Genomic DNA, 25,469 nt, shown 5'->3' on the forward strand with positions numbered 1-25,469 from the left:
TAAATTGCTACCATATTGAGGTACTCATGTTAAGTTGTTATTCCATAATAGTATCTCTACTTAATCTTCAACAGTTGGCATTTGCACAAGGTTGTTGGTTTTTGTTTTCCCTTGTGGTAATGTCATAATTTAACTTATGTTACATATACAGGAATATATGAAAGATGAATTTCATTAGTGTGGGGAATTCCCTTCCCCAAGGCAGATGCAGAGTACAGCTCATCTATGGTTCAGTTGCTAAATCTTAGGGAATTATCTGAGTCATGTAGAGGTTAAATGACTATCTGCCCAGAGTGCCATGGCTACTAAATGCCAAAAGGGGAATTTGAACCCAAGTCTTCCAGATTCAAACTGCTTCTTACTAAGAAGTAATGTATAATCAAATTAAACACATATAAAAGTTAGAATGTAATATGATCTAGAATTACAAAGATGTATCACAGTCCTTGTTTAATATTTTAGTTTATTTTAGCTTTTATTTTTATTTTATTTTAAAAAATATTTTAGTTTTTAAATCCTAAAAAACCACCTTCTCAGTTCTTTTACCATAAGGTAAGTAGATTCCCTGGTAGGCCTGAAATTCTATGAGTTATTTTTCATTTTTGTCTGAATACTTAGAAAACCTCTCTAGATTTGCTTATTTTTTGAGCCACCGCTAGAAGATGTCATGACTTCTCCACCACTTAAATGGCCTCTTCTTCCATGGTAACTGACAATATCATTGGTGCTTCTTATTGTAGGCAATACTTTGTCAAATTATTTCCCTTGTTACCTGTGCATTTTATGTATTATTCTGAGAAGGGGTCCTTAGATTCACCAGGGTGCCAAAGGTACTCCTGACACACTCCTGTTCTAGACTGATATCAAGAGAAATGTTTGTGTTTCATGTTAGTAGGAAGGGTGTCAACATATATGGTGAAGGAAATGTTAGTTTTGCAGTTATGATGTCCAGAAAATAGGCAAAGTATGGTTATTTTCAGAAAAATTTAAACAAACAAAAAACCCTTCAAAAATGTACCTTTTCATTTATGTAAAATGTTTTACATGTCTGAGGCTCTTAAATTAAATTTTTTTCATCTTTATTTCCAAACTAAAACTATTATGTGTAAAATTCTGTTGGGTTAAGGAGGCTAGGGGAGATATCTGGCTTACACTCCTCAGTTTTGCCCCTGGAGCAAATGAAAATAAGGAAAAAATATTTTTTGACATCTGATAATCATTATTAAGCCGGCTGCAGTTGAACAATAATAAATATAATTTTCCGCTAGCTTTTTAGACAACTTAGGGACTGCCATCTACAGTAATGGAGGGAATACATTTCTCCTCTGAGGTCACGGACCCGTTGAAGAGAAATGAGGACATAGTCAATAGTACACATTTATTAAGTGCTCATTATGTATCAGACACTATGCTAAGTGTTGGGGATACAAATATGAAAAAAAGAAAGACGAGTCCTGCCCTCAAGGAGGTTATACTTTACTGGGGGAAGGCAATGCACAGATGGAAGCTGAAAAGGGTAGGGGTTAGGGAAGTACCCAGTGGTGGTGGTAGGGCTGGGGAGGATGGTGGAAAAGTAAAGTAGTGCAGCCAGGTGAGAAATGAGGCAACGTCTAATTGAGCTGTCTCCATAAATGGAAGCTTTGGAGTTCATGGCTCCACTCTTCAGTCAGGGACAGAGGATGGTGGTGGTGAGGTAGAGTATCAACACTGATGAAATCTTGCAGGATGATGAGGTTTTCCCAATAATGAGCTTACTGGGGCATGGGAGAGAAGATTTCATAGGAGATATATCTCTTATAGATATATAGATAGCTATCAAAAAGTGACCAACTTAATATCATTAATTCCAGAAAAGATTCATGTAGATTGGTACAGAAATTCCATACTTGGTTGTTACTGTTATACTAGGTAAAACAACTTTGATTTTGATTTAATTTTTTAAAAGCTGCTATTTCTGTTTAAACATAAAACTTTTAAGGGATAAGCTATATAAAGTGGCAGATAACAGAATTGAACAAAATAGTTGGGGGCTTTTTATTATTATTACAGGTGTGTAATATTTAAAGTAATAAAAGGAGGGGAAGGCTTTGTGCCCTGAGGCCTTATTCATTTGAGAAAATTCACCCACTATTTTTGTGAAGGTGGAACCTTGCAAATAGAAATGGATGTTGTTACTTCTTTAATGTCTGTTAAGAGCCATGTGTATTGAATTTCATTAATATTGATTTAATAATGCTTTGCTATTTAATTAAAAGCAAGAACTTTTAATTATCTTGTAATCTATCACGCGTAAGTCATTCTGTATTCACTGCAAGACAAAGACCTCCTTAGTTTTGCTCATATTCATTAAGGTGATAGGTTTATCCTTTTTTTTTTTTTTTACATAATTGATCATTTTAGTTTGAGGAAGGTTAGTATAGCATTGTTAAAAGACAAAAAATAAGATCAGACTTACATGACCTTATGATGAAGATTTTACCTGCGAGGGACTGTCAATTTTGATTATACTATTCAAACATTAATTTTTCATCAACTTTCTTATTTACTAATTATATAGCTACTAATAAAAAATGAGGCCCTCATTGTACATATTGTACTTGCCTGGTTTTAATAATAGATAATTATAAGACTCATAATTAACCAATGTGTCTAACTGGAGCCTCAGAAGCCTAGTATATTTTGTATAATCAAAGTATTTGCTACAATTGACCATAATACTTAAATGTGTAATATTTAAGTATTATGATACTCCGTGTTTTCATAGTGTGGATATTGCCTCCACTGCAGATTGTAATCTACACCTTAGTAGAGAATTACAGGAGTTTATAGATTTGGAGGTAGAAGTTAACCTTAGAGATCAGCTAGTCTAAATCCATTATTTTACTGATGAGAAAACTAAGACCAGAGAAGAGCAGTGATTTGTCCCAAGTCACCTACATAACAAATGTTAGAATTGCTGTGATTAAAAGAAAAAAAAACTTGGTGGTCAAAAATTATTGGCTTCTTTTAACTTAACTAGGTTCAGAGATAAAATACAGGTAAATATTAGGATAATAACCAATGTCTTTCCAGTCTTGTTAGCAGGATAGCTAGAGATTATACCCTGCTGGCACAGCCATATCAAAGCATTGGAGGATTGACTGTAATTATAGGCTTCAATGATCATCATAGTAGCACACTTATAGACAGTTACAAAGCACTTAATGTGAATTATTTCATTTACTTCTCAAAACAAGCTTGTTGGTAGTCAGTACAAGAATCATTACCCCCATTTTGCAGATGTTGGCCTTCAGAGTATTTAGATGATATGCCCAACGTCACACAGCTAATAAGTGGCAAGGCAATATTTTAACCCCGATCACTTGACTCCACATTAGGTGAATTATCTGTTATTTCCTGAAAGCTCAGTATAACAATACCCACTACAATTTGAAACTTCTTTCAACACAGATACTTTAATTATAACACATATATTTAAGGCCACAGATTTGGCCTTATCCCATTACTACTGGTACCAGGAAGACCTTGTTGGAACATGGTGTCACTTCTGATAGTATCCCTTAGCTTTAATTCCAAAAATGGCATTATAGTGAAATTATAGTGCATTTGATACCTGAAGTGAATATACAAAATATATATGTGTATGTGTACATATACCTCAACATTTCAAAGAAGCATCATTTCACTAGTGTATGTATTCCCTACAATGATATAGGTCACAATACCTTTACAACTTAGTAGATGGTCTTCAGAAGCTGCTATGGTCAAAACAATTCGTCAACCAGTATCAGTCTGGTTGTGAGCTTCTCCATGTTTAGCGTAACTGGTCTTCAAATGGCAGACATTTAGTATGACTAAGCCTTTATTTATTGCCTTTCCAGATTGTTAGAAACTGCCAGGGGTTGCAGACTGCCCAAAGAGCTTTCAGCAACTTAGGGTCAACTCCTTGAGGCATTAGACTAAGAATATGTGTGTGTGTGTGTGTGTGTGTGTGTGTGTGTGTGTGTGTGTGTGTGTATGGGATTATGAGAAGACATGGACCAGAATTACTCAGGATAAGAAAATGTGGATAGGTTACAACTTTTAGAAGGAGTACCTACTTCAATGATATTATAGTGTCAAAATATACCTATGTATGTAATTGATTTATCTTGTATGTATCTTGTTTGGGCATAGTTGTTTGAATGAACATTCAAACATATTATACTATGAGCTTCTTGAGAGCAGATATTGAGGGGTTTTGGATTATTTGCATTTTTTATGTCCTCAAGCACTTAGCAAAGTGCCAAGCACCTAGTAGGTGTGTAATGAATGTTAGTTGACTGATTGAGTGATTTTATCCATAAGAAAATTTCTACCCCATCTGGTACATCTTGACACTTAACATGCTTTAGATCTAATTTCTTTCCCCATCAGAAGGATATGTTTAGAGATTTCAGGCTAATTATAGTATTCAAAGTAACAAAGTAAAAATTCAGAACATAATGAAATCTAAAGGTAAAGAGAAAGAGTTTTTTATCATTGATTATTTCAAATTCTCAAAAGTATGGCTTCTCCTCCCTTACTTAGCACAGATAATTGAAAGGTCTATAGAATGTTAGTCCATGCCATCATTTGATGACTAATTAGGATTTTCTTATCTTGAAGTTAATTCTTTTTGGGGGATAAAATACTTAAATATCAGCTTTCAAGATAAAAATGTGTTTAAACGTGATGCTTAGAAATAAATTTTAAAAAGTTGAAAACTTCAGATGTATTAAATTTCTTCCTTCAAAATGGCATCTACTAGTAACATGCATGTACTTGATATATTTAGAACTCTCAGATTTATTCTAAAATTCTCTAAAACCTTTAACCTTTTGTAATTTTTAATATAGCATGAAAGACAGCTACCAGAAATTGCTTAAGGATATTTTCATTACTTTTTTTTTCATATCTCAGAACTAGACTTCAAAAGTAATTAGATTTTTTTTTAAAGTCTCACTATTTCAAAAGGTTTTAGGGCCTACATAGAATGAAATAAAATGAAGTTGCAGTAGGGAAAAATGAGTGAAAAATTATTTAGATAGAGTTACAATTTTAAAGATTCTCTAGCAGTTGCTTTCCCCAAATTGGCCTCAATTTGGATCATAAGAGAAGAAAACTGGAGGAAGAAATTTTATGAGTCTGGAGTAGTTATATACAAAACCAAATATGAAAAAAACCCTTACAAAACCTGGTCACTGTCTCCAATTAAGTATCATGCTGTTCCACTGGGAGATGGAGATTTCTCTAGGTTCTCAACAGCTCCTTAGAGGCTGGTCCACAGTTACATGAGCTCTGTTAAGTCTAACTATACTAGACAGGCTTCAAACCCTGACCTGGTAATGGAATGTACCTGAGAGCCCGTGGCCACTGTGATTAAACTATGATTATTATTATTATTATTTTTTGCTATAGCAACTCATGAAGACAATCACTAAGCTATAGAGAAGTTATAATCTGTGTCAGAGGAAGGTGTGCACTTTCAATTTTGACAAAATCATTGGTCTTTAAAAACACTTTTTAAGAATGGAAGTCTTACAGTGGGATTGGAATGGAGTATTATGGCTGAGATGACATTTATTTCTTTAAAAATGTCAACTTTTGCAAAAAGAACTCATTTAAAATAGTAAGCATTTAATGAAAAATATTTGATGATACACAACATGTTATTTTTCATGCTTTGAAACTGATATCTTTTTTAACAATAAATTTAAACAATAAAATTATCATTTATTTTTTTTAGCAAGATTTACTGAAAAATAAACAAAATCAAGAAGAAATGATCCTGGAGTTCCTTTTGGATGTCTCCAGTCAGTGTGGAGTTTCATTCCCGTGTACCCCAAGTGGAACATCTTTCCTATTCACGTCTAGAGCTTCTCTACATGCAGTTGAAGATCACTCATCTATGGATGTAAAGTCTCTTTGGGATGACATCAGATTGCATCTTCGACGCTTCTTACTGAGCAAATTACAAAGTCATAATAAAATAAACAATGCACCACACACTATCTCATTTAAAACTCACTGCATTCGACAGCTTTTGTTTCTTTATCCAGAGTCAGAAGTTTTAGCCAAGTACCAAAGCCTACAGAATAAATTGGTTATGCAACTCCTAGAGAATTGTTTTTTGTCTTACAACAGAGAAGCAAATTTAGACACACTGATACATGGATACCAAAATTCAATACTTAAATTATGCAAAATGATCAAACAAGATTTTTATGTACTAAGTGAAATTTCAGCTCCTTCTTCAGCACTAAAGTTCATTAACGAAACTTACCTGGATTCCATTAAGGAAGAAATGACAAATTTTCTGGAAAGATTTTGTGAACTGCAATTCAAAGAAAATGCTGTCCACATGGTTAAAACAGGCAAGAGTTCCAGCAAACATAGAGGAGCAGTGCATGCTTTGGGTTCGTACCATTTTAAATTTTGCTCATTATATTTAGTCTTTCTTTAATTCGTACCTTTTCTGTATTCTTAATATTTTACTAATCTCATGAAGACTCAAAAATAAGTCAGAGTTCAGTTTTGCAACACTTTACACATTTGTATTTCTTCCTTTGACTGAAAATCTAATGAGACTATGGAAATGTAGTGGTTTTTCCCATTATTGAATTATTAAAGACTTTGGAAATGTAAGCCAAATGTATAACCAATGAGAGTATTTTCTTACGATTATCCATGAAAAATTGTCTGGTTTACAACTGTCTTATACATATATACTTAAACCCTGAAATTTTAATTTTTGTATAATACTAGACATGAAGATAAATTATTGAAAACAGCATACAATGTCAGTCTTCCCCAGACTTTCTTCGAATTAACTAAAGTTAAAAGTTTTAAAATTACATATGTTAGACAAATGTACTAAGTAAATTTAATTAGAGAAGTCATGAATTTCATATAGCTGGGCAGCTATAGTATGTGTATCATTATTTATAAATTCCTACCAATACTGCTTTCTAGCAAAAGTTGATACAAGTAGAACAATAAGCAGTTTCAGAATTTTACTCAGAAGACATTAGTCTAAAAGTAAGTACTTGCTGTAAAGCACATTCTGTCCTTTCATGATAGGTAGTTTTATTAACATCCCACTGATGAAGGAATACAGGAGGAAAATACAATTTTTTTTTCCTATTTGTCAAATCTTTATTGGGTAAGTGGGGAAGGTTGACAGGGTCCAGCTTAGTCTTTCTTGGCAGCAGCCTTCCTCATGGCAGCTAGGACTTTGCTGAGCTCCTCTCTCTTCCTCTTGGCCTGGATGTGAGTTCCCACCCTTTTTTTGATGAACTTAAGGGCTCGCTTATCCTTGGAGACCTTTAACAATTCCACGGCCTGCCTCTCATAAGGGGCAAATCCACACACCTCCCGGATCATATCTCTCACAAACTTGGTGTATTTGGTCAAGCACCCATGGCGGAGGCAGTGTTGCAGCTTCAAAACGTTTTTGGTAACTTTGTGGCCCTTGTTGAGGCCTACGGCCATGGGGTATCGGATGGCCATGGCTGCGGCTGCCATAGGCCCAAAGGCAGCCACCAGAAGGCGAAAATGCAATTTTTCTTAAAAATGAAAATGAAAAATTAACTTGTTCAGTAACATGTTTAGTGAAAAAATTCAGGTATATTTGAAGATAATGTTCATAAAAACTATTTTTCATTCAGTCTTTGAAACATAGACTGTAAAAAGGATGAGCCAGATTTTCTCAAATATTTGTTTTTTCCTTCCTTCTAGAGAAGGAACATAACTCTTTCAAGTCAACGGGACAGTTATCTGTACTTTGCTTTTTAAAGGCAACATCGTGACATAGAATTAACTTAGGTCTGGAAGGGACATCAGAGTTCACTCTGACTGAGAGCTGGACCTTATAGAGCTTATGTAACTCTGGACCAACCTCAAAGGAGCTGTTGAGAACCTAGGGAAATATCTCTCTCCCAGAGGAACATTCAGTGGTGAATTCATCTATGAAGATAAATGAAAACATTTAATTATAACAAATTTTAATTGAGAATATTTCCTTTCTATACAGAAGAGGCACTTGATGCTTGATACAAGAGACACAAATATGCTTGATAGGCATATTTGAAAAATTCAAAAAAATTTTAAAATATCATTTACTAAGCACTTGCTCTGTCCTTGACACTGTTGTAGCTCCTATGAGAAGAGGTTAAATGTTTACAGACCGTCCCAAAATTCTTAGTATTATTTTAAGCTTTAATATCTGTCCCTGTCCTCCTGCAGCTTGCTGCCTTATGATAAGCCTATTGTAAAAGACTTCTGTAAAGATCTTGTCTAGTTGCAGAGATCTGTTAGGGATAACCAAACCTTCACATGTTTAAAGAAAAAAAATTATTGAAAAGGTTGACAATTTTGGTATTATACTTAGGTATTCTCATTGTTTATAGGAGGAGGCCTTTAACTTTTTTTGTGTCATGGTCACTTTAGCAGACTAGGTGAAACCTATGGATCCTTTCTTAGAATAAATTTTTATATGCTTAAATTACATAAGTTTACAAAGAAAAACTCTTACATTGAAGTGCAGTTATCCAAAAAAAATTTTTTTTTGATTGGGCAGGGAGGGTTAAATGACTTGCCCAGTGTCACACAGCTAGTAAGTGTTATGTGTCTGAGGCCAGATTTGAACTCAGGTCCTCCTGAATCCAGGGCCGGTGCTCTATCTACTCCAAAAAAATTTTTTTTAAAAAGTTCACAGTCCTCAGATTAAGAACTATGGTTTAGAGAAATTAGTTTCAATCTGGGTCCAAAAAAATCTCATGATTTTACATTGTAATGTGGAATTTAAAACAAGTATAGTAATGGAAGAAATATTTAATATTAAATATTAAATTCCATCTGCCCAGTTAACCCTGGGGCTTACCCCAACATTATCCCAGAAGCTGAGCATACAGAGCCAGAAAACAATACTGGAAGATTCCAAGATTTCATGAATTTTGTAAATCTTTCATTAGGTGGATCTTGTATCATCCACTGAGTCATTACTTTAATCTTGAAAGAGTGCTGCTTATTCTAATTTTATTTCCTTAACATTATTACAGATACTGTTACAGTTGAATTTTCAAATAATTAGTTTTTGTTCGTATGTGAATTTCTTTTGCTTTCCTAGGGTAACTCTGCATCTTGTTATGAAATGGTTATGCATCAGCACAATTTCTGGTTTTTGTACATTTTATGTTGTTATAAGTTATAGCATATTGTTGCAGAGTCATTTAAATTAGGACTATCAGAATGCAGTTTAAAAGCAGAGACTTTTACCTTAACTGCTGAAGTATAAATCTTTAAATGCATTTCCTAAGTGCACTTATTTTCTAAAATTTTTATGTACAGTACTTTGAAAAACTCCCTCTTGTTTGTAAAGTGTTTTCAAGAAGAAAGTGTTACATGTGTTAAATATCATGTATAATATAAGACAAGATCCATGTGGTTGGAATATATACAGGTTTTATGGCATTTCAGGGCTGATGTTGATTTCTTTTCTGTTGATAATGTTTCTAGTTTCTGCGTAGTGAATGTGGCTGCCACACCATAGCTAAAGGGAGCTGTAGAAAGGAAAGGCAACTGTGGACCCTTTCTTGGTGTAGAGTTGGATTTGATTGATGGACTAATAAGGAATACTAAGGAAGTCACAGAAAAGGGAGAAATGGTGACAGCCACGTTGATTTCTGTGCAGCACATTCAAGGACCCTCGAAGAATTGATCTTTCCCCCAAAATGCAGTGCTGCTTCAAGGACAGTTTAGTGATCCAGATGTGGAGGCCAGTGACCTGAATTAGGGACTTCTAACTGCTGGCAGAGAGGGAGCTAACAGAGGAATGCTGGTGAGCATGGAGGGGGCCTCTTGGGCTTAGATGAAAGGGTCAAGTTCAAAACAGATCTTAGGCTAGAATGTTGTATCAGATCTAGAAGACTGAATAAAATATCTTCATCCAGAGTTCTATTTCATTGCCTCATCATAGTGAGGAGTTGACTGTATTCGTAAAGGACTAAACCAATAGAGTGAATACCCATAACAGATTCTGACAAGGAAAGGCTTCAAGTATAGTCTTAGAAACATACAGTCTCTTGAGATCTTTTGTTCTTCCAAGTGAGTTTTGTTATTATTTTATCTAGCTCTGTAAAGCTTGATAGTTTCATTGGTATACTCTTAAATCTCTAAATTAACTTTGGTAGTATTATCAGTGTTATTATACTGTATTGTCCCAGTCCAGCAATGAATGTTAAATATTCCTCCAGCTATTTAAGTTGTTCCTTATTTATTTAAGGAGTGTTTTGTAATTTAATTTATGGAATGTGCTTTGGTAGAATGACTTCCAAAATTTAGTGCAATTTATAGTTATTCTGAATGAGATTTCCCTTTCTGTTATTGTCTCCTAGATTTTATTGTTGTTACATAGAATTGCTGCTGATTTTTATGGGCTTATTTTGTAGCCTACAACTTTGCTGAAGTTATTAGTTGTCTCAATTAGTTTCTGAAAGTAAACCATGCTGTTAGCAAATAGGGATAGATTTGTCTACTCTTTGCCCATCTTTGTCTTTAATTTCTTTCTCTACTCTTATTGCTATTACTAATATTTATAGAACCATAATATATAAAAATGGGAAAAGAGGCATCTTTGCTTTACTCTTACATTTATCAAGAAAGCTTATGGTATCATTGTATGTAATGCTTTCTTTTGCTTATATATATAATATAATATGATATAATATACTATATATATATACTTATTAAAATAAAAGATCCCTCTTTGTCTATGTTTTATAGTTAATTTTAAAAAAGGTCAATGATTTTTCTGCATCTATTGTGATAATCTTGTGGTTTTAGAAATTTTTGTTTTTAATATAATTAATTATGTTGATTCCTCTCCCCTACCATGTTGAACCATGTTTTCAACTCCATCATTAAATCTAACTTGATTATAATGGGTGATTTTTGGATACATTGTTATAGTCTGTTTGCCCAAGATTTTATTTTAAAATTTTAAATTGTTATTTATTTATTGATGATATTGGTCTATGGTTCTCCTACATTTTTATCCTTCCCTGATTTAGGAATTAGGACTATATTTTTTATATAAGAGGAGTATGGTAATGTTTTTTCTCTCATTTTTTTGAGAACAATTTGTGCAGCTTAAGTATTGATTATTCCTCAAGCTTTCTATAGAATTCTCTTGTAAATCCATTGGGACCAGGAGTTGTTGGTTTTTTCTGTTCTTTCACACTTTGGAAGTTCCTTTAAAATTAGTTTTATTTCCTTTTCTGAGATTTGAATATTTAAGATCTCTATATAGTATTCTGTTTATTTGGGATCCTTGTGTTTTTCAGCCAGTTATTTCTTTTAGTTTCTTAATTTTGTTAACATATAATTGTGCATAGATGATTTTGATAATTATTTTAAATTTCTAGCTTTGTTATGATTTTAACTTGTTCATTTTTATTTTGTTGATTTGCCCTCTTAATCCAGTTTGCTGAAGATTTATACATTTTGCTTATCTTTTATGAGAATTAGCATTTCGTTTTGTTTCTGTAGACTTTTTAGTTTATTTAGGTTTTGTTTCTATGGTCTTTTTAAAAATTTCTAATTCAACTATTTCTCCCCTAATTTTCAAAATTTCCTCCTTAAGGCTTATTTTTTGGGTTGTGTTTATTAGTTGGGTTTCCAGCTTTTAAAATGCATATTTAGTTCATTAATCTTTTTTTCCCCTGTTTTAAAAACTGTATAGTTTTTCCTCTGAGGGCTGATTTAGTTGCATTCTCAAATTTCTGATATATGGTTCCATTACTATTTCTATAATTTTTTCTTTGATCCAGTTATTAAAAGTTATTTTTTCATATAGTTGAGAATTATTTAGGATTATGTTCAGTGATATATGTTTATATTTGTGAGGTTCTTAGCACAGTGCTTGGCACAAAGTAGGCACTTAAATTTTTTCATGTAGTTATTGTGAATTATTTAGGATTTCATTGTTCAATTTGCATTGTGTGTTTCATTGTATTTCCTCAGGAATCAATAGTGGTCAGTGCATTTAAAGTTTACCAGTCTCTTAGAGTTGTTTACAGGTCCTAGGCCAAGCCCTACTTGGTTATTGTTTGGGCCTTGATTGACTTGGAATGAATGTAAATAGCAATTGTTTCTGTTTTGGCCAGAAATCCTGAGGCTCTTCTCCCCCCAGATTGCATTTTTTTTTGATTAGGTAAAAAAGCCTATTCTTGGACTCATTTTGTTATTAAAGCCTTAATCGCTGAATGGGCATTGCCACAGATCTCAAACTGAAACCTGTTAAAGACCTTAGCTCGAAAAGGCCAACGTCCCCCACTGCACCCTGGGCCATCTCCAGTTGTCCTGATCTGTATCTGGCTCCTGGACCCAGATGGCTCTGGAAGAGAAAGTAAGGCTGGTGACTTTGCATAGCCCTCTCTCACTTGTATCCAATTCATTTCTAAGTCATGGTATCACCTCCCTGATGTCCTCTTCTAGAAGGAAGGACAAACAACAACAACAACAACAATTTAATTATAATAGTAATTATGTTTTCTTCTGGTTCTGATTACTTTGTTGTCTTTTCATGTTTTTCTGAATTTCTTATATTTACTTTTTTATGATACAATAAAATTCTATTAATATACCATAATTTTTCAACCATTGGTCCCAAATTTGTTGAGTGCCCATTTGTTGAAGGCTTCTCCAAAAAGTGCAGCTATAAATATTTTGGAATATATGGGAATGTTTTTTGGTTCTTGACTTCCGTGATTCCATAGTATACTCACAATGACTGGGTCCGAGGGAATAAACAGATTAGCAGTTTCTGATATAATTTTCAGTTGCTTTCCAGAATCATGGGATTCATTCATAGCTCCATCAACAATTTATTTAAGTTCATTACTTCCCATAGCTCCTCCAATGTTGACTATTTCTCTTTTTTTTAATCACCTTTTTCAGTTTGTTGTGTTTGGAGAATTATTTTTATTTTGTGTTTCTCTTGTTATTTGTATTTTAAAACATTTTCTCATATAGTTGTTGAGTTTTCATTTCGTCTTTTAAAAAGTATTTGTTCTTACCGTTTGACCATTTGTCCTTTATATATATTTATATATATTATATATTAGAATATTCTATTGTATGTTATATATAGGATATTACATATAATATCCTATAGTATATTATAATATCCTATTATATATAATAATTCTTCACATTGTATATTTGTTTCATTCCCTGTTGATTGATTGATTGATATCAGACATATATCAGATATTTGAAAGAAAATCCACCCAATCCCCGTCAACCACCTTTTTTTATTTTTTAATATTTTTAAAATATTTTTTGTTCATGTAATTTTTAATTTAGTTTTTAAACTTTATAATTTTTAATAATTGAAATCATTTTTCTCTTTTAATGTTATTTGTCCAGGAATTTTCCAACTAAATTTTCATTTATTCACTAAGTATTATATTAAATACTTACTAAGTGCTTGGCACTGAGCTTTGTAATGAAGGGGATACAAAGACAAAAATGAAATTAACCTGACCCCAAAGAAGATTATATTCTTTTGGTGGGAAATAGCACATAAGCAGAAAATAACATACACATACAAATGAAATGAAAAGTAATTTCTCAGGGGGGTGTCATGCAATGTAGACTACCAGGCTAGGCCTTTTATAGCAGGTGACACTCGGAGCTGAAACTTAAAGGAAATCAGAGATTCTGTGAGGTGGAATTGGGAAGAGTCCAGGCCTGAGGAAATACATGGAGATAAGAGATTTGGTCTTGGCATTACACATAAGAAATAGCAAATATACTCATTTGTCTAGAACTGAGGGTGTGCAAGGAAGGAAGAAAAAAGAAAGAAATAAAGAAAGAAAGGGAAAGAAAGAGAGAAAGAAGTAAAGAAAGAAAGAAGGAAAGGAGGGAGAAAAGTGAAAAAATAGTATGCTTCTGAAGGCTAACATTTTTCATCATTAGTCCCTTGGAAATTCCTTGGATCATTGTATTGCTGAGAATACCCAAGTCATTCACAGTTGTTCCTGCTACAATATTGCTGTTATTGTGTGCAGTGTTCTCCTGTTTCTGCTCACTTCACTCTTCATCAGTTCATGTCTTTCCAGATTTTTCTGAATCAGCCTGCTCGTCATTTCTTATAGCACAATAGTATTCTGTTACAGTCATATATTGCAACTTGTTCAGTCATTCCCTGATTGATGGGCATGCCCTCAATTTCCAATTCTTTGTCGCCACAAAAAGAGCTGCTATAGGTACTCTTGTACAAATAGGTCCTTTTCCCCTTTTTTGGATCTCTTTGGGATTCAGACCTAGTCGTATTGCTGATCAAAGGGTATGCACAGTTTTAAAGCCGTTTGGGCATAGTTCCAAATTGCTCTACAGAATGGTTGGATCAGTTTACAACTCGATCAAAAGTGCATTAGTGTCTCAATTTCCCACATCCCTTCCAACATTTATCATTTTTCTTTTCTGTCATATTAGCTACTCTGATAGTGTGAGGTGATACCTCAGTAACTCATTAATTATTAAGACTTTATTTAGCTCTGTAAAGAGTATTTTGTAGTTGTATCTGTATAGCTATAGTCAGTGGGACAGCCTGGCTGAAGCAATGGGGCACCCTCAGGGAGACAGGAGGCAGCATTGTGCCACTCAAGTTAAATCACCATTACCATCTTGACCACATCTCCTCTCTGACCCTAATAGAGATAGCTCAGGACCCTGAACCCAAGAGCCTTTGGAATAACAATACTTTGAGCCCAGTGGTTACAGTTATCATTCCCGGATGTAACATTTATTATTTATATAAAGCCTGGTAAGTATTCCTGCTGGTGCTGTAGCCTCTTCTCTTGAACACTCAGAAAATAAGGTTCTTATCACCATATTCCGTGGCACTGCCAAATAGTTCACTATCAGAAAGGGATATGAATATAGCAATGGAAATGACCTTAAAGAAAAGATATCAACAAGGGCTTTGCTGCTATCCCCTGGGACCTTTTCATCTGACTTACCACTTGAAAACTTCATGTGCCTTGTGTCCCCCATTAGAATATGAATGTCTTTAGAGCACGGTTTGCCATTTTTCTCTTTGTTTTCCCAAAGCTTAGTACGGTCCTTTGTACATAGTACTTTATTCATTCGTTTATATGTATTGAGTGTACTTTAGTAGGTTAATTCCCAGGCAGTTGATGAATTTTGCTGGTATTTTAAATGGAATCACTCTCTTTCCTCTTCATTTTGTTAGAAAAATAGAGAAAAGCTAATTAATTTTAGGTGTAGTTTATATGATGCTAATTTAATGAAGATACTGTTTCAATTAATTTTTTTCATTTCATTCTGTAAGTAAACCATCTTATCATCTGCAAATAGAGGCAAATTTTGCCCATGTCTGTATTTATTTCCCAATATCCTTTTTCTTGCCTTATTGCTATTGCTAATGTTGTGGATATTTGTTTCATTGAGGGTATAGATAATGCTCATAATTGATTTATTCCTTATCCAGTTGGGAAAGCTTCTAGTGTTAATCGTAACAACAAATCATGCTAACTGTTTTATTTTATTTTTTTAATTAAGGAAATGTCTTTTATTCCTGTTGTTAGTGCTTTTTAACATGAATAAGTGATATATATCATTTTTCTATATCTATTGATAGAATAGTGTGATTTTTGTTATTTTGATTCTTATTGATTCTTATTGAATATTCTCAATACTCTTATTGATATAATTTCTTAAATTTGTATTATATGTTGAACAATTCTTGGATCCCTGGTCTAAATGCAGTAGGGGAGTAGTGCAGTAATCTAAGCTGGAGATAATGAGGGCCTGAAATAAGGTAGTTGTGCTTACAATAGAGTTCAAAGAAATATCCAAGAGCATTTTGCTTTCTTAGTATATTTTAAAAGCTCTGAAGCTCTCACTATAAGACTTTCCAGAACAATACAATTAATTCTCTCAAGCGAATGGAAATCCATAATTTTGTGTGGAGGGCAAAAGAACCTTATCAAAATCTAGTCCTGGAAATGAGCAATTGTAAGTTAGTATAAAGTCTAATAACATGCAATAGTCAACCCTACCCAGTAGATCTCCAGCTTATTTCAAACTTGCTGCTGATCTCCCACCCACAGTTTGTGGCGAAAGAGGCTGATTATTCCCTTACACCAAGGATTCTTAGCCTTTTTATTTATTTATTTTTCTTTCTTTCTTTCTTTTTGGGGGGTGGTCATGAAATTCTTTGGCAGTCTGATGAAGCCTATGGATCTCTTCCCAAGATAATGTTTTAAAATGCACAAAATAAACACACGTAGAATTACAAAGGAGACCAATTATATTGAAATACAGTTACCAAAATATATACTTTTTAAAGTTCATGGACCCCAGATCAAGAACCCTTTGTCATAAGTATGATCGGCCCAATAAAGAATTCAGACACTGTAAGAAAAAGATCATGAAGCTTATTAGGCCAAGATAAAAAAAAAAGTACTATACATAAAAAGGAGAATATTAGTATTCTCTTAAAAAGAAATTTAATAATAAAGAAGGTTCCTGAAAAGAGTTGCTTTTCCTTCCTCATTTTTATCTAAGACTGAACTCAGTCTCTTTGTGACCACAAAAAGAAAAGGAGGTAACAGGCCTGACTTTGCCCTAATTTAATTTCTGGAGAGTACTATATAACTAGCCCCAGTCTTTTCCCCTGGTTACAGTATAGGCATCACCTACTGCCTTCTGGACATTTCAAAAGAGATGTTCCACAGGCATCTCACGTTCAAAATAGAACATGGATCTTTCCTCCCAAACCCATCCCTCTTCCAGAATTTCCATATTTCTGTGCAGGGCACCATCATCATTCCAGTCACTCAGGTTCACAACTTTGTAGTCATGCTTGATTCCTCATTCTCCCTCACCCCACCTGTCCAAGTACTTGCCAAGTCTAACTTGCATGGGCTTATAAGCTAATAAGCATTCTCAATCAATCAATCAATAAGCATTTATTAATTACCTGTCATGTGCCTGGCACTGTGGAACTGGTATTCTCATGAGACAGTGGGGACACAGGACCCATTGATCTACAGTCCTGTATTCTTCATGGGACACAGACCTATTGGTCTACGATGCTATACTCTTCTTGATACACAGGACCCATAGATCTACAATCCTATATTCTTCATGCTAAACAGGATCCATCCTAGACAAAACTCTGATGTTTAAGAAGTTTGTCTTTTGCCCTGTTTTTTTTTCCTTACATCCTTTTCAACCCTCAGTGAGTTATACATTATTCAAATTCCCTTATCAGAAAAAGAGATTTTAGGCCATTTCTATTTGTTTGGTGATCAAAACTTATTCACACCAAAATATTATCTCAACTAGACATTAACCAGTTTTAACTTTTTTATTGATAAATGTGAAATGAAAAGCATTTTTCCTTACTAAAGGAATTTCAGTTAGATGGGGAGATTTAGTTGGGGATAGAGAGAGAAGGATTCCTGAATTCACATTAGATTTACTCAGGTGGACATTATTTAGTCCTTTAAGGGTGATTTCACACATACGCTGTCAAGCATTTTTTTTTCCTAGCCAGAGACTTTCTTCACTAGCTATGGTCATTGGAAATCCAGTGGGGGCAGAGGCATCTGTTCCTTTCTCAGGAAGGTTTTCTAGGGTATGAAACCTCCTTTAATCTTTTTCCTCCTTTTCCATCCCTGCGTGATTACAGATGAGGGAATTGAGGCCCAGAGTGGTGAAGTGACTTGCCTAGGGAGTATGTGATAGAGATAGGATTTGAATCTAGGCCTCTGACTTCAAGGCCAAAACATATAAATGTCAGTTATTTTTATTATTTTGGGCTGCTTATATAGTAATATTCTTTATTACCAACACATACCTACACATGATGAAGCCTGGCATAGTGGTGTAGAGAGCTCACCTCAGAACATGGAAAACTTGGGCTCAAGTTCCACCTGAGGTACATCCTGATGATGTGACCCTAGGCAAGTCACTCTTCATGCTTGAGATGCCCCCCCTCCCACTTCCAGGACTAGAATTTGTAGAGAAGGTGCTGGCCTGTATTGGTAGAGGAACTTTTCTCATCTGGAAATTCCTTATCTCTATACCTGCATTACATAATAGCTCCCGGGAAACATAAAATCTAAGATTACAGGGAGGAACAGTAACCTCTGGATACAATAGATATCTGGCTCAGTTTTTAATGAGAATAAAAGCCCCTTTCTGGACTTTACTCTCTGGATATTCTCTAGGTAACACTTAAGGGAAGTTTCCTCTTACTGATCCTGGGTAGTGGGAGAAGCAAGTGTGCTACAGATAGACCAGGTTCCCATAGGCTATCTCATGTCTTAATTCTCAGTAGGCAAAACTAGTTAGGATGATGCAGCTCAGTGTCAGTTATACATATATCACTAAACGTATGTGAGGTTACCTTTGTTGCATCTTTATATGATCTAATATGGAGCTGTTTGCATGTTGGTCATAATCTTAAATTGACCCTTTGCTGTGAGAGATTCTAAAGAGTCACGTTTTTACATTTTCATCCTGGTTATCTGATCAACAACACTAACGAGCACTTTTAAACTAAATAAAAGAACTGAGACTATTAATCACCATTATTATCAAAACAATAATTAATGCGATTGTTGATAAGTTGGTTGAGCATTGCTAGAGTGGATGACTGGAATTATGCATTATGATGCTAACATCCAGGGAAGCCCTCTTATTTCCCATGGTGGATCTCCAATAGGCCAGGTCAGGTGACACAACCAGGCCAGGTCCCACTACTAGCCACAAACCCTAAGACCCCCAAATTCCCATTGCCATGGAAGTACTTATTTGAGACTCATTCCCCCTACCTCCTCCCTCCTGTTCTTGAATTTGAGACAAATTCAGTTGAATGGAGGAGATGAAGGGAGAGGTCAGAGGACAGCTCAACCTGAGATAGATAGACAGACAGGTAGACAGACAGACTTACATACTTACCTATTTGAGAGTTTTCATATTATATGGAGTTTTTATATGCAGTCCTTTTAGCAATAGTCCTTCCCCCCCCCCCCACAATGTTTGATTGGAGACTTAAATAGCATGCTGTTTGTATTCATTTTGTTATAAACTCAGCTAGAAAATGGGCCCATATGGTGTTTCATTTCTAAATCATGCCCCCCCCCAACTGAATTTGCCCTGGGTGCAAGAATTCCTACTTACTGATTATGATGATGAAGCTTAGTTATGTAAAATACAGGCCAATTTTATAGATTGTGAAATCAACACAAAATTTGCATGTTCTAACAATTATCTTCCAAGAACCTTAGCTCTAAATAGTCTTTTAACACTATTTCAATATCATTTCTAGTCTCTGAAGGGGCTACTACCCATGGCAACCCTATACTTAGCTTACAGCTGCCTGGGTTAACAATTATTAGAATAAATCACTGTGATATACTTCTCCCCCTCCACACATTCATAAATATATATTTTGACTATAAAAATGATTTTGAAATAGAAATTATTAAAGTGACTAAAGTATTAATAAAAATGTGTTTTTTTAAATTGTTATGAGAAACTTAAGATATTGAAATTTATAGTTAATTACTCTTCACTACCCTTTTATTTATTCAAGGATAGGAACAGAGAAGGTATTTTTTCCAACAGTTTATCAAGATAGAATGAATTACTAGTCCAAAGAGGGAAATATTCTTAGGTAGTATAATATTACAACTCTCAATTTTTGCTATTCCAAACGTAAACTTAGTTTGTATCTTGGAATGTTGTTTCATATATGCTTGATTTAAAAAAAATTTTAACCAGAAAATTCATACGTTATCTAAGAAGAGACATGAATTAACCACAGATAAACATATGGAGACATTTCTTAAGTGATACTCAAATAATTCTTAAGTATACTTTATGTAAAGAACTAAGTTACCAAATCTACTCACCATGGGTAAAACTCTTTCTGAAAAATGGACGATACTGTACAATTTTTTGAGGATATGTGTGGTAGAGGAAAAAGCTGTGATGTCTCTGGGATCAGGTTACTTGGCAAAGTTTAATGCTTAAAATCCACAGTCACAATTTGAGAAATGAAACAGAGCATAAATTTGATAGTTGATAGGGTTTCTAACGCACAGATTATTGAATCTGGGACAGTCGCTTGGCTGCAAGATGGCTCAGTGGAGAGAGGGCTGGTTTTGGAATCAGGAAGGTCTGAGTTCAAATTGAGCTTCAGACACCTACTAGCTGTTTAACCGTAGACGAGTCACTGAGCTTCTTTTAGCCTCAGTTCCTCATCTGTGAAATGGGGATAATAATAGCTCTGACCTCACAGGGTTGTTGTGAAAATCACCTGACAGAACAAGTATGAAACATTTTGCAAACCTTAAAATACTATGTAAATGCTCAATATTAATAATGATGGTGATGATAAATGCTGCTTAAATGAATAAATCTGAACTGAATGAGCTCTGAATCTTATTGGATAAAACATTTTCATTAAGATTTCTAAGTGACACAAAAATGACATATATAAGTCTTGGAAAACTCCAGAAGATTGTCTGAGTCCTAAACATAGTCCATGGAATGTTGTGAACTATTTATAAAAACATTTTATAAAATTGCTTTATTCAAAGGGTAAACATATCTATCAAACATTTTAAATAATTGATTTTATTCAGATTCCTGTAAACAGCTATTTTATTGTTGTCAAGACCAATTTCACAAATACTTTAATTTCTATTAAATATTCCATCTAATGATATTTAGGTAAACATGTTTTTTCACTAGGCAAATTCTTTTCTAAAACAAAGAATCTTCTTTCTTATTTTAAATAATAATTTACATATTTTGTAATTTCCATTTTGAATTATTTATATTATTTATAATATAAATTTATTTATTCACAATATATAGATATATTATTTAAAATATTTCTATTATTTGAACTATTGTTTATAATATAGATATATTTATTTATAATATATAAACATGTAATGTAAATATATTCTTTATAAATATTTATAATTATTTTCTCTGAATTCAGAGCACATTTATATTCTCTGAGAAGTTATTTATCTGCATTGAAAATTAATTGAATTTGAGCTTTAGGAGAAATATTAGAAGAAATCATAATAGGAACTTAGTGGAAATCTACACTATGTTAATAGATTCTGAATTTTCGAATAGAATAAAATTTTATAGGAATTTGGCATAAAAAAGCAAGAGCTTACAGGGGAAAAAAAGACTTAATATTTTTAGTCTTTATGGGGACTAATTAGGTTTTGCCCTGTAATGTGGAACAATACTGTTGCAATTAGAAATTAATTTTAATTTTGAAAGGAAAATTAACACAAGGTTGTAGGCCAAGTGATAATACTTTTTTGAATTCTTAAAGGATACAATGCCTTGCTTTCAAAAAAGATACACGTAATGGGTATATTATAAGCATACATAGGAATGGAGAATTTTTTTTAGAAGTGTCAGGTGGCTTGTATTAAAAGACTTATAGGTAAAATAATCATGACTAAGTTACTGAAGTAACAGTTGAAGAGATTATCAAATTTGATAGTATTTTGATTACTTCCAGTTTTAAGAAATTTTTGTCTTTAATCAGTAGTCATATATATGTGTGTGTATATATATATGTATATATATATATGTATATATATATATATTTAGAGAGCTTATAATTTCTTCAAAGTACTTTCACATGTTATCTCTTGACTTTAACATCAAATCGGTGAATAAAGTTGGGCAAGAATTATTTTTTAATACTTAGGAAGCTCTAGCACTAGGAAATTAATGAATTTCCTTAAGCAAATCTAGGTTGAGAGTCTAGATAATATGCCTTCTAGACCCATGTTCTTTCCATTGTCCTGATTGCACTAGGATCAGTATAAAGATTGGCACTAGAATTTGAAAAGTGGTCAGTGTGGTGTAGCGTAAAGCATAATAGATGTAGTTATCAGGAGAGACCTGGGCTGCAAACCTACCCATAGCAATCATGGAGCACACTGAACTCGTATGAGTCTTGCTTTCCTCATCTGTAAAATGGGGGATGATACTTCAGTGGGTTGTTGTGAGTATTGAATATAAAGTGATTTGTACACTTGGCAAATGACACTTATTTTTCATTGTTAATTCTTTCAGAAAATCAACACATCTTTCAATGTGCTTTTGCTACCTTTAAAAATTATTACTTGGTTAAGACTATATACATTTCTTCCATAGCCATACATGGCACTATATGGAATAGTGTATCTATATAATATATGTGTGTGTATATGTATATGCATACCTGTATGTATAGTATATGTAATTGCATGTATACATTTGTGTTATATATGTATAGGGGTGTGTGTGTGTGTGTGTGTGTGTGTAATATTTTCCTCCTGTGTGAACTCAATTTTTGGTGTCTTAATTATTCTTTTAATGTATAAAGTCCCTGAATCAATACTCTAAAGACTATTATGCAATAAATATGTGAAGGGAATTAAGAGAGGGAGAAAGGGGAATGTGATTTAATTTTACTAATATTTTGCTTGCAAATAGTTACAATTCGCAAATGCTGTTACACTCAATTATTTTTTACCTCTTTCCTCAGAATGCCTGGATTTTCCTTGTAAGGGTAAAAAAAGAATGTCTGTCTTACTCTTTCCCTTAATTATTATGCTCAAATAATATTAATAGATTTCTCCTGGGAAGTCACAGGTCTGTCCAAAATTTATATACCTTAGAAATACATTTTTTAATAAAATCAGCTAAAAATAGTTTTTTAAGCTAGAAAAAAAACTCTCTTGTCCTTTATCGTTAAGATAAAAACTGTACAACATAAAAAGTCAGGAAAATATTGAAAAAACTGCAGTTCTGAAAGTAATTAAATTTGTTTTAGAACATAATTATTTGTGAATAAGATACAAACTGGAATGATTACTATAAACAAAAAAATATTGACTAGAAAATTGGGACCCTGAATTTCCTGATCCCTTCCTAACTACTTCTAATTCACTATGGAAATGGCAGATGTTTTCTGTAAAATGGCCCTTTGTTGTTATGAACTGAACTACATATTAGTAAGTGTTAATAATATATGATTAGTTCTGTGATTTAGCTTTTAAAATGTTTGATTATCAGACTGAATTCTTTGTTAATATTTGGTCATTATTTTTCTGACTGACTTTTAAAAATAGACATGGTAAAAGATAGTTGTTTAATTTAAAAATCCTATGGCTTAAATTTAGATTTTAGCTTTAAAACAAAAGTCTACTATTTACTAAGCAGTAAATAGAATGTAACTTTTAGATTTTTACTATTAAGCAATTATTCATCAATGGAGTATATTGCCATGGTTATTATGAAAGGATGGGCTTATTTTAGACAACAAAATAATAATAGATATTAATTGGAATTTTGAAGGAGGGACTCATTTAAATTGTAAACTTGAAAACCTTGACTTTGCTGTGTAAACCAACTCAAAAAAATTGTATTTAACAAAGTACCATGTACGTGTAATTGGGAAAAATACTATTTAAAAAGCCCCATATCATTTATTATCGTCATTTGTTTTAGAAGAACATAGTATTTGAGTATAATGATTAAGAGAAAGAATAAAGTAGATGTTCTTTTTTGCCCTTAGGAGGAAAACTCAGGGGTTCTAAGCAGAGTCAGAAAATAATTGAGTGTAACAGTATTTGCAATTGTAGCAATTTGGAAGCAAATACTTTGTAATCATTGAAATATCTAGGAAAATCCAATTTTGATATAAAATGAATTTTCTGCTTCAGAAAATGTTGTATAATTTTATCAATACTTAGGGAATAGTTTTTCCCATTTTGTCTGAATCTTAAGGGCAACAGCATCTTTTACACATAAGATTGTAAAAATACTCATCTGAAGTAGCATTTAGGGAGTATACATTGTCATCTCACTGTTTAGGGATTTATACAGGCAAAACTACCATTAGCATTAATGAGTTAGACATGTAAATCCCCCATGCATTAAGAGGAGAATATAATCCTTTGTCTTTGTGTAAAATGTTTAAAAAATATAAATTTCCAGACAACCACTCCTTTGCCTCAGCTATTCTTAGAACTGAATTTGTACTCTGTTGATGAACATATCATTTGCTTTCAGTATGATGAACATTAGAACTGCATGTTAGCAGATAACTATTATAGAAGCCTCCAGAATTATGATGTCATCAAGAGCAGAAAGGAGTTTAATTTTTAAAATGAAATTTAGGTGTTTTATAATTTTCTAAAATCAGTATAACAGGTTAATTCATAGACAATGCTAGAAATACCTTATTCTCCTATGAGATTGAATTTTTAATTTACTGTTGGTCATTTCCATGAACAAAATACCTACTAAATTACAGGTAACTTTAAGTGGTAGAGTGGTAGTATCCCCAGATTTTAAGAATCTGTCCTGAGAGGAAAAACCATATCCTCCAAGTATGATTCCCTAATCATACTTGGGAGAGCTCAGGGAGAGGACTGTTATAAAACTGGTTTTAAATTGTCTTTTTAAAAGAATTTCTCTAAAAGACATTGATACCAGGCATATGATTGTTAATGCTAATTTTTGTAGCTCTGTTAAAAGTGTATTCTTTCCCACATACTAAGAGGCAGCCTCTTTCATGTGCTTTTTAATGGTTACTTTTCTTGTGATGAAATTTCAAGCATGGCCATAACAACCACAGAGTTCACAATTTATGGTGTATGTATCAAATTTGCCTGGCCTGGACACTGAAGATAAGTATCTAAAGGCAGCAGTGAAGAACTCCTAAACCTTTGATGGCTAACATCTAATGTGGAATCAGTGTGCATAAATGAGAAAAGTCCTTACTTTACTTTATAGGCAAGATATTACAGCGCATCTTAGATTAAAGCTCTGTGCTCAGTGTTTCCCTCCAAAAAGACTCATGTAGTCTTTACTGAGGTTGTGTGGTTGGCGTTAACATCTCTCTTCCTTTTTGACAGACTTACTCTTCTCATTAAACACATGCAAATTTATACATGCTTGCCATGTTTATAGATAAGTTCTGATCACTTGCTCTACTCAGTTTCTATGACATACAACTAGCATAGATGGACAGAATAAGTGCTTATGGAGGGGACAAAGATAGATGCATAATTTTTGGGCTAAAGTGAGCATACCCAAAATCACACCAGAGGTTACCAACTTGTAAACCATTGTGATGATTTAAAATGTGTGTGTGTGTGTGTGTGTGTGTGTGTGTGTGTGTGTGTGTGTATTTAAATTTGGTGGAAAGCCCCGAGTTTTAGTGGAGCTAAAACAACAGAGAAGCAGACAGGTGTTTAAAACCATTAAACAGCCTGATAAGATTTTCATCCTTGTGGTTTCCTCTCCTACACTGATAGTTCTTTATGACTCTGTCATTTTCAATCAACAGAGAGTACATGTGATCAGTATAT

At 33.4% G+C, this 25,469-nt stretch overlaps 1 protein-coding gene and 1 pseudogene across 3 annotated transcripts in view; one reads left to right on the forward strand and one right to left on the reverse strand.

Annotated features, from left to right (window-relative positions):
• The window catches only part of KIAA0825 (KIAA0825 ortholog), a 523,965-nt gene that overhangs the window by 66,485 nt on the left and 432,011 nt on the right, over positions 1-25,469 (forward strand). For all 3 annotated transcript variants that reach the window (XM_021008591.2, XM_021008594.2, XM_021008603.2), the window contains exon 4: positions 5,768-6,437. In XM_021008591.2, coding sequence (XP_020864250.1) covers positions 5,768-6,437 — 670 coding nt within the window. The remainder of the gene's footprint in view (positions 1-5,767; positions 6,438-25,469) is intronic.
• On the reverse strand, positions 7,152-7,562 carry LOC110223290 (large ribosomal subunit protein eL36 pseudogene; annotated as a pseudogene).

Source organism: Phascolarctos cinereus, unplaced genomic scaffold, assembly GCF_003287225.1.
Source record: "Phascolarctos cinereus isolate Bilbo 61053 unplaced genomic scaffold, phaCin_HiC Scaffold_4;HRSCAF=312, whole genome shotgun sequence".
Lineage (NCBI taxonomy): Eukaryota > Metazoa > Chordata > Mammalia > Diprotodontia > Phascolarctidae > Phascolarctos > Phascolarctos cinereus.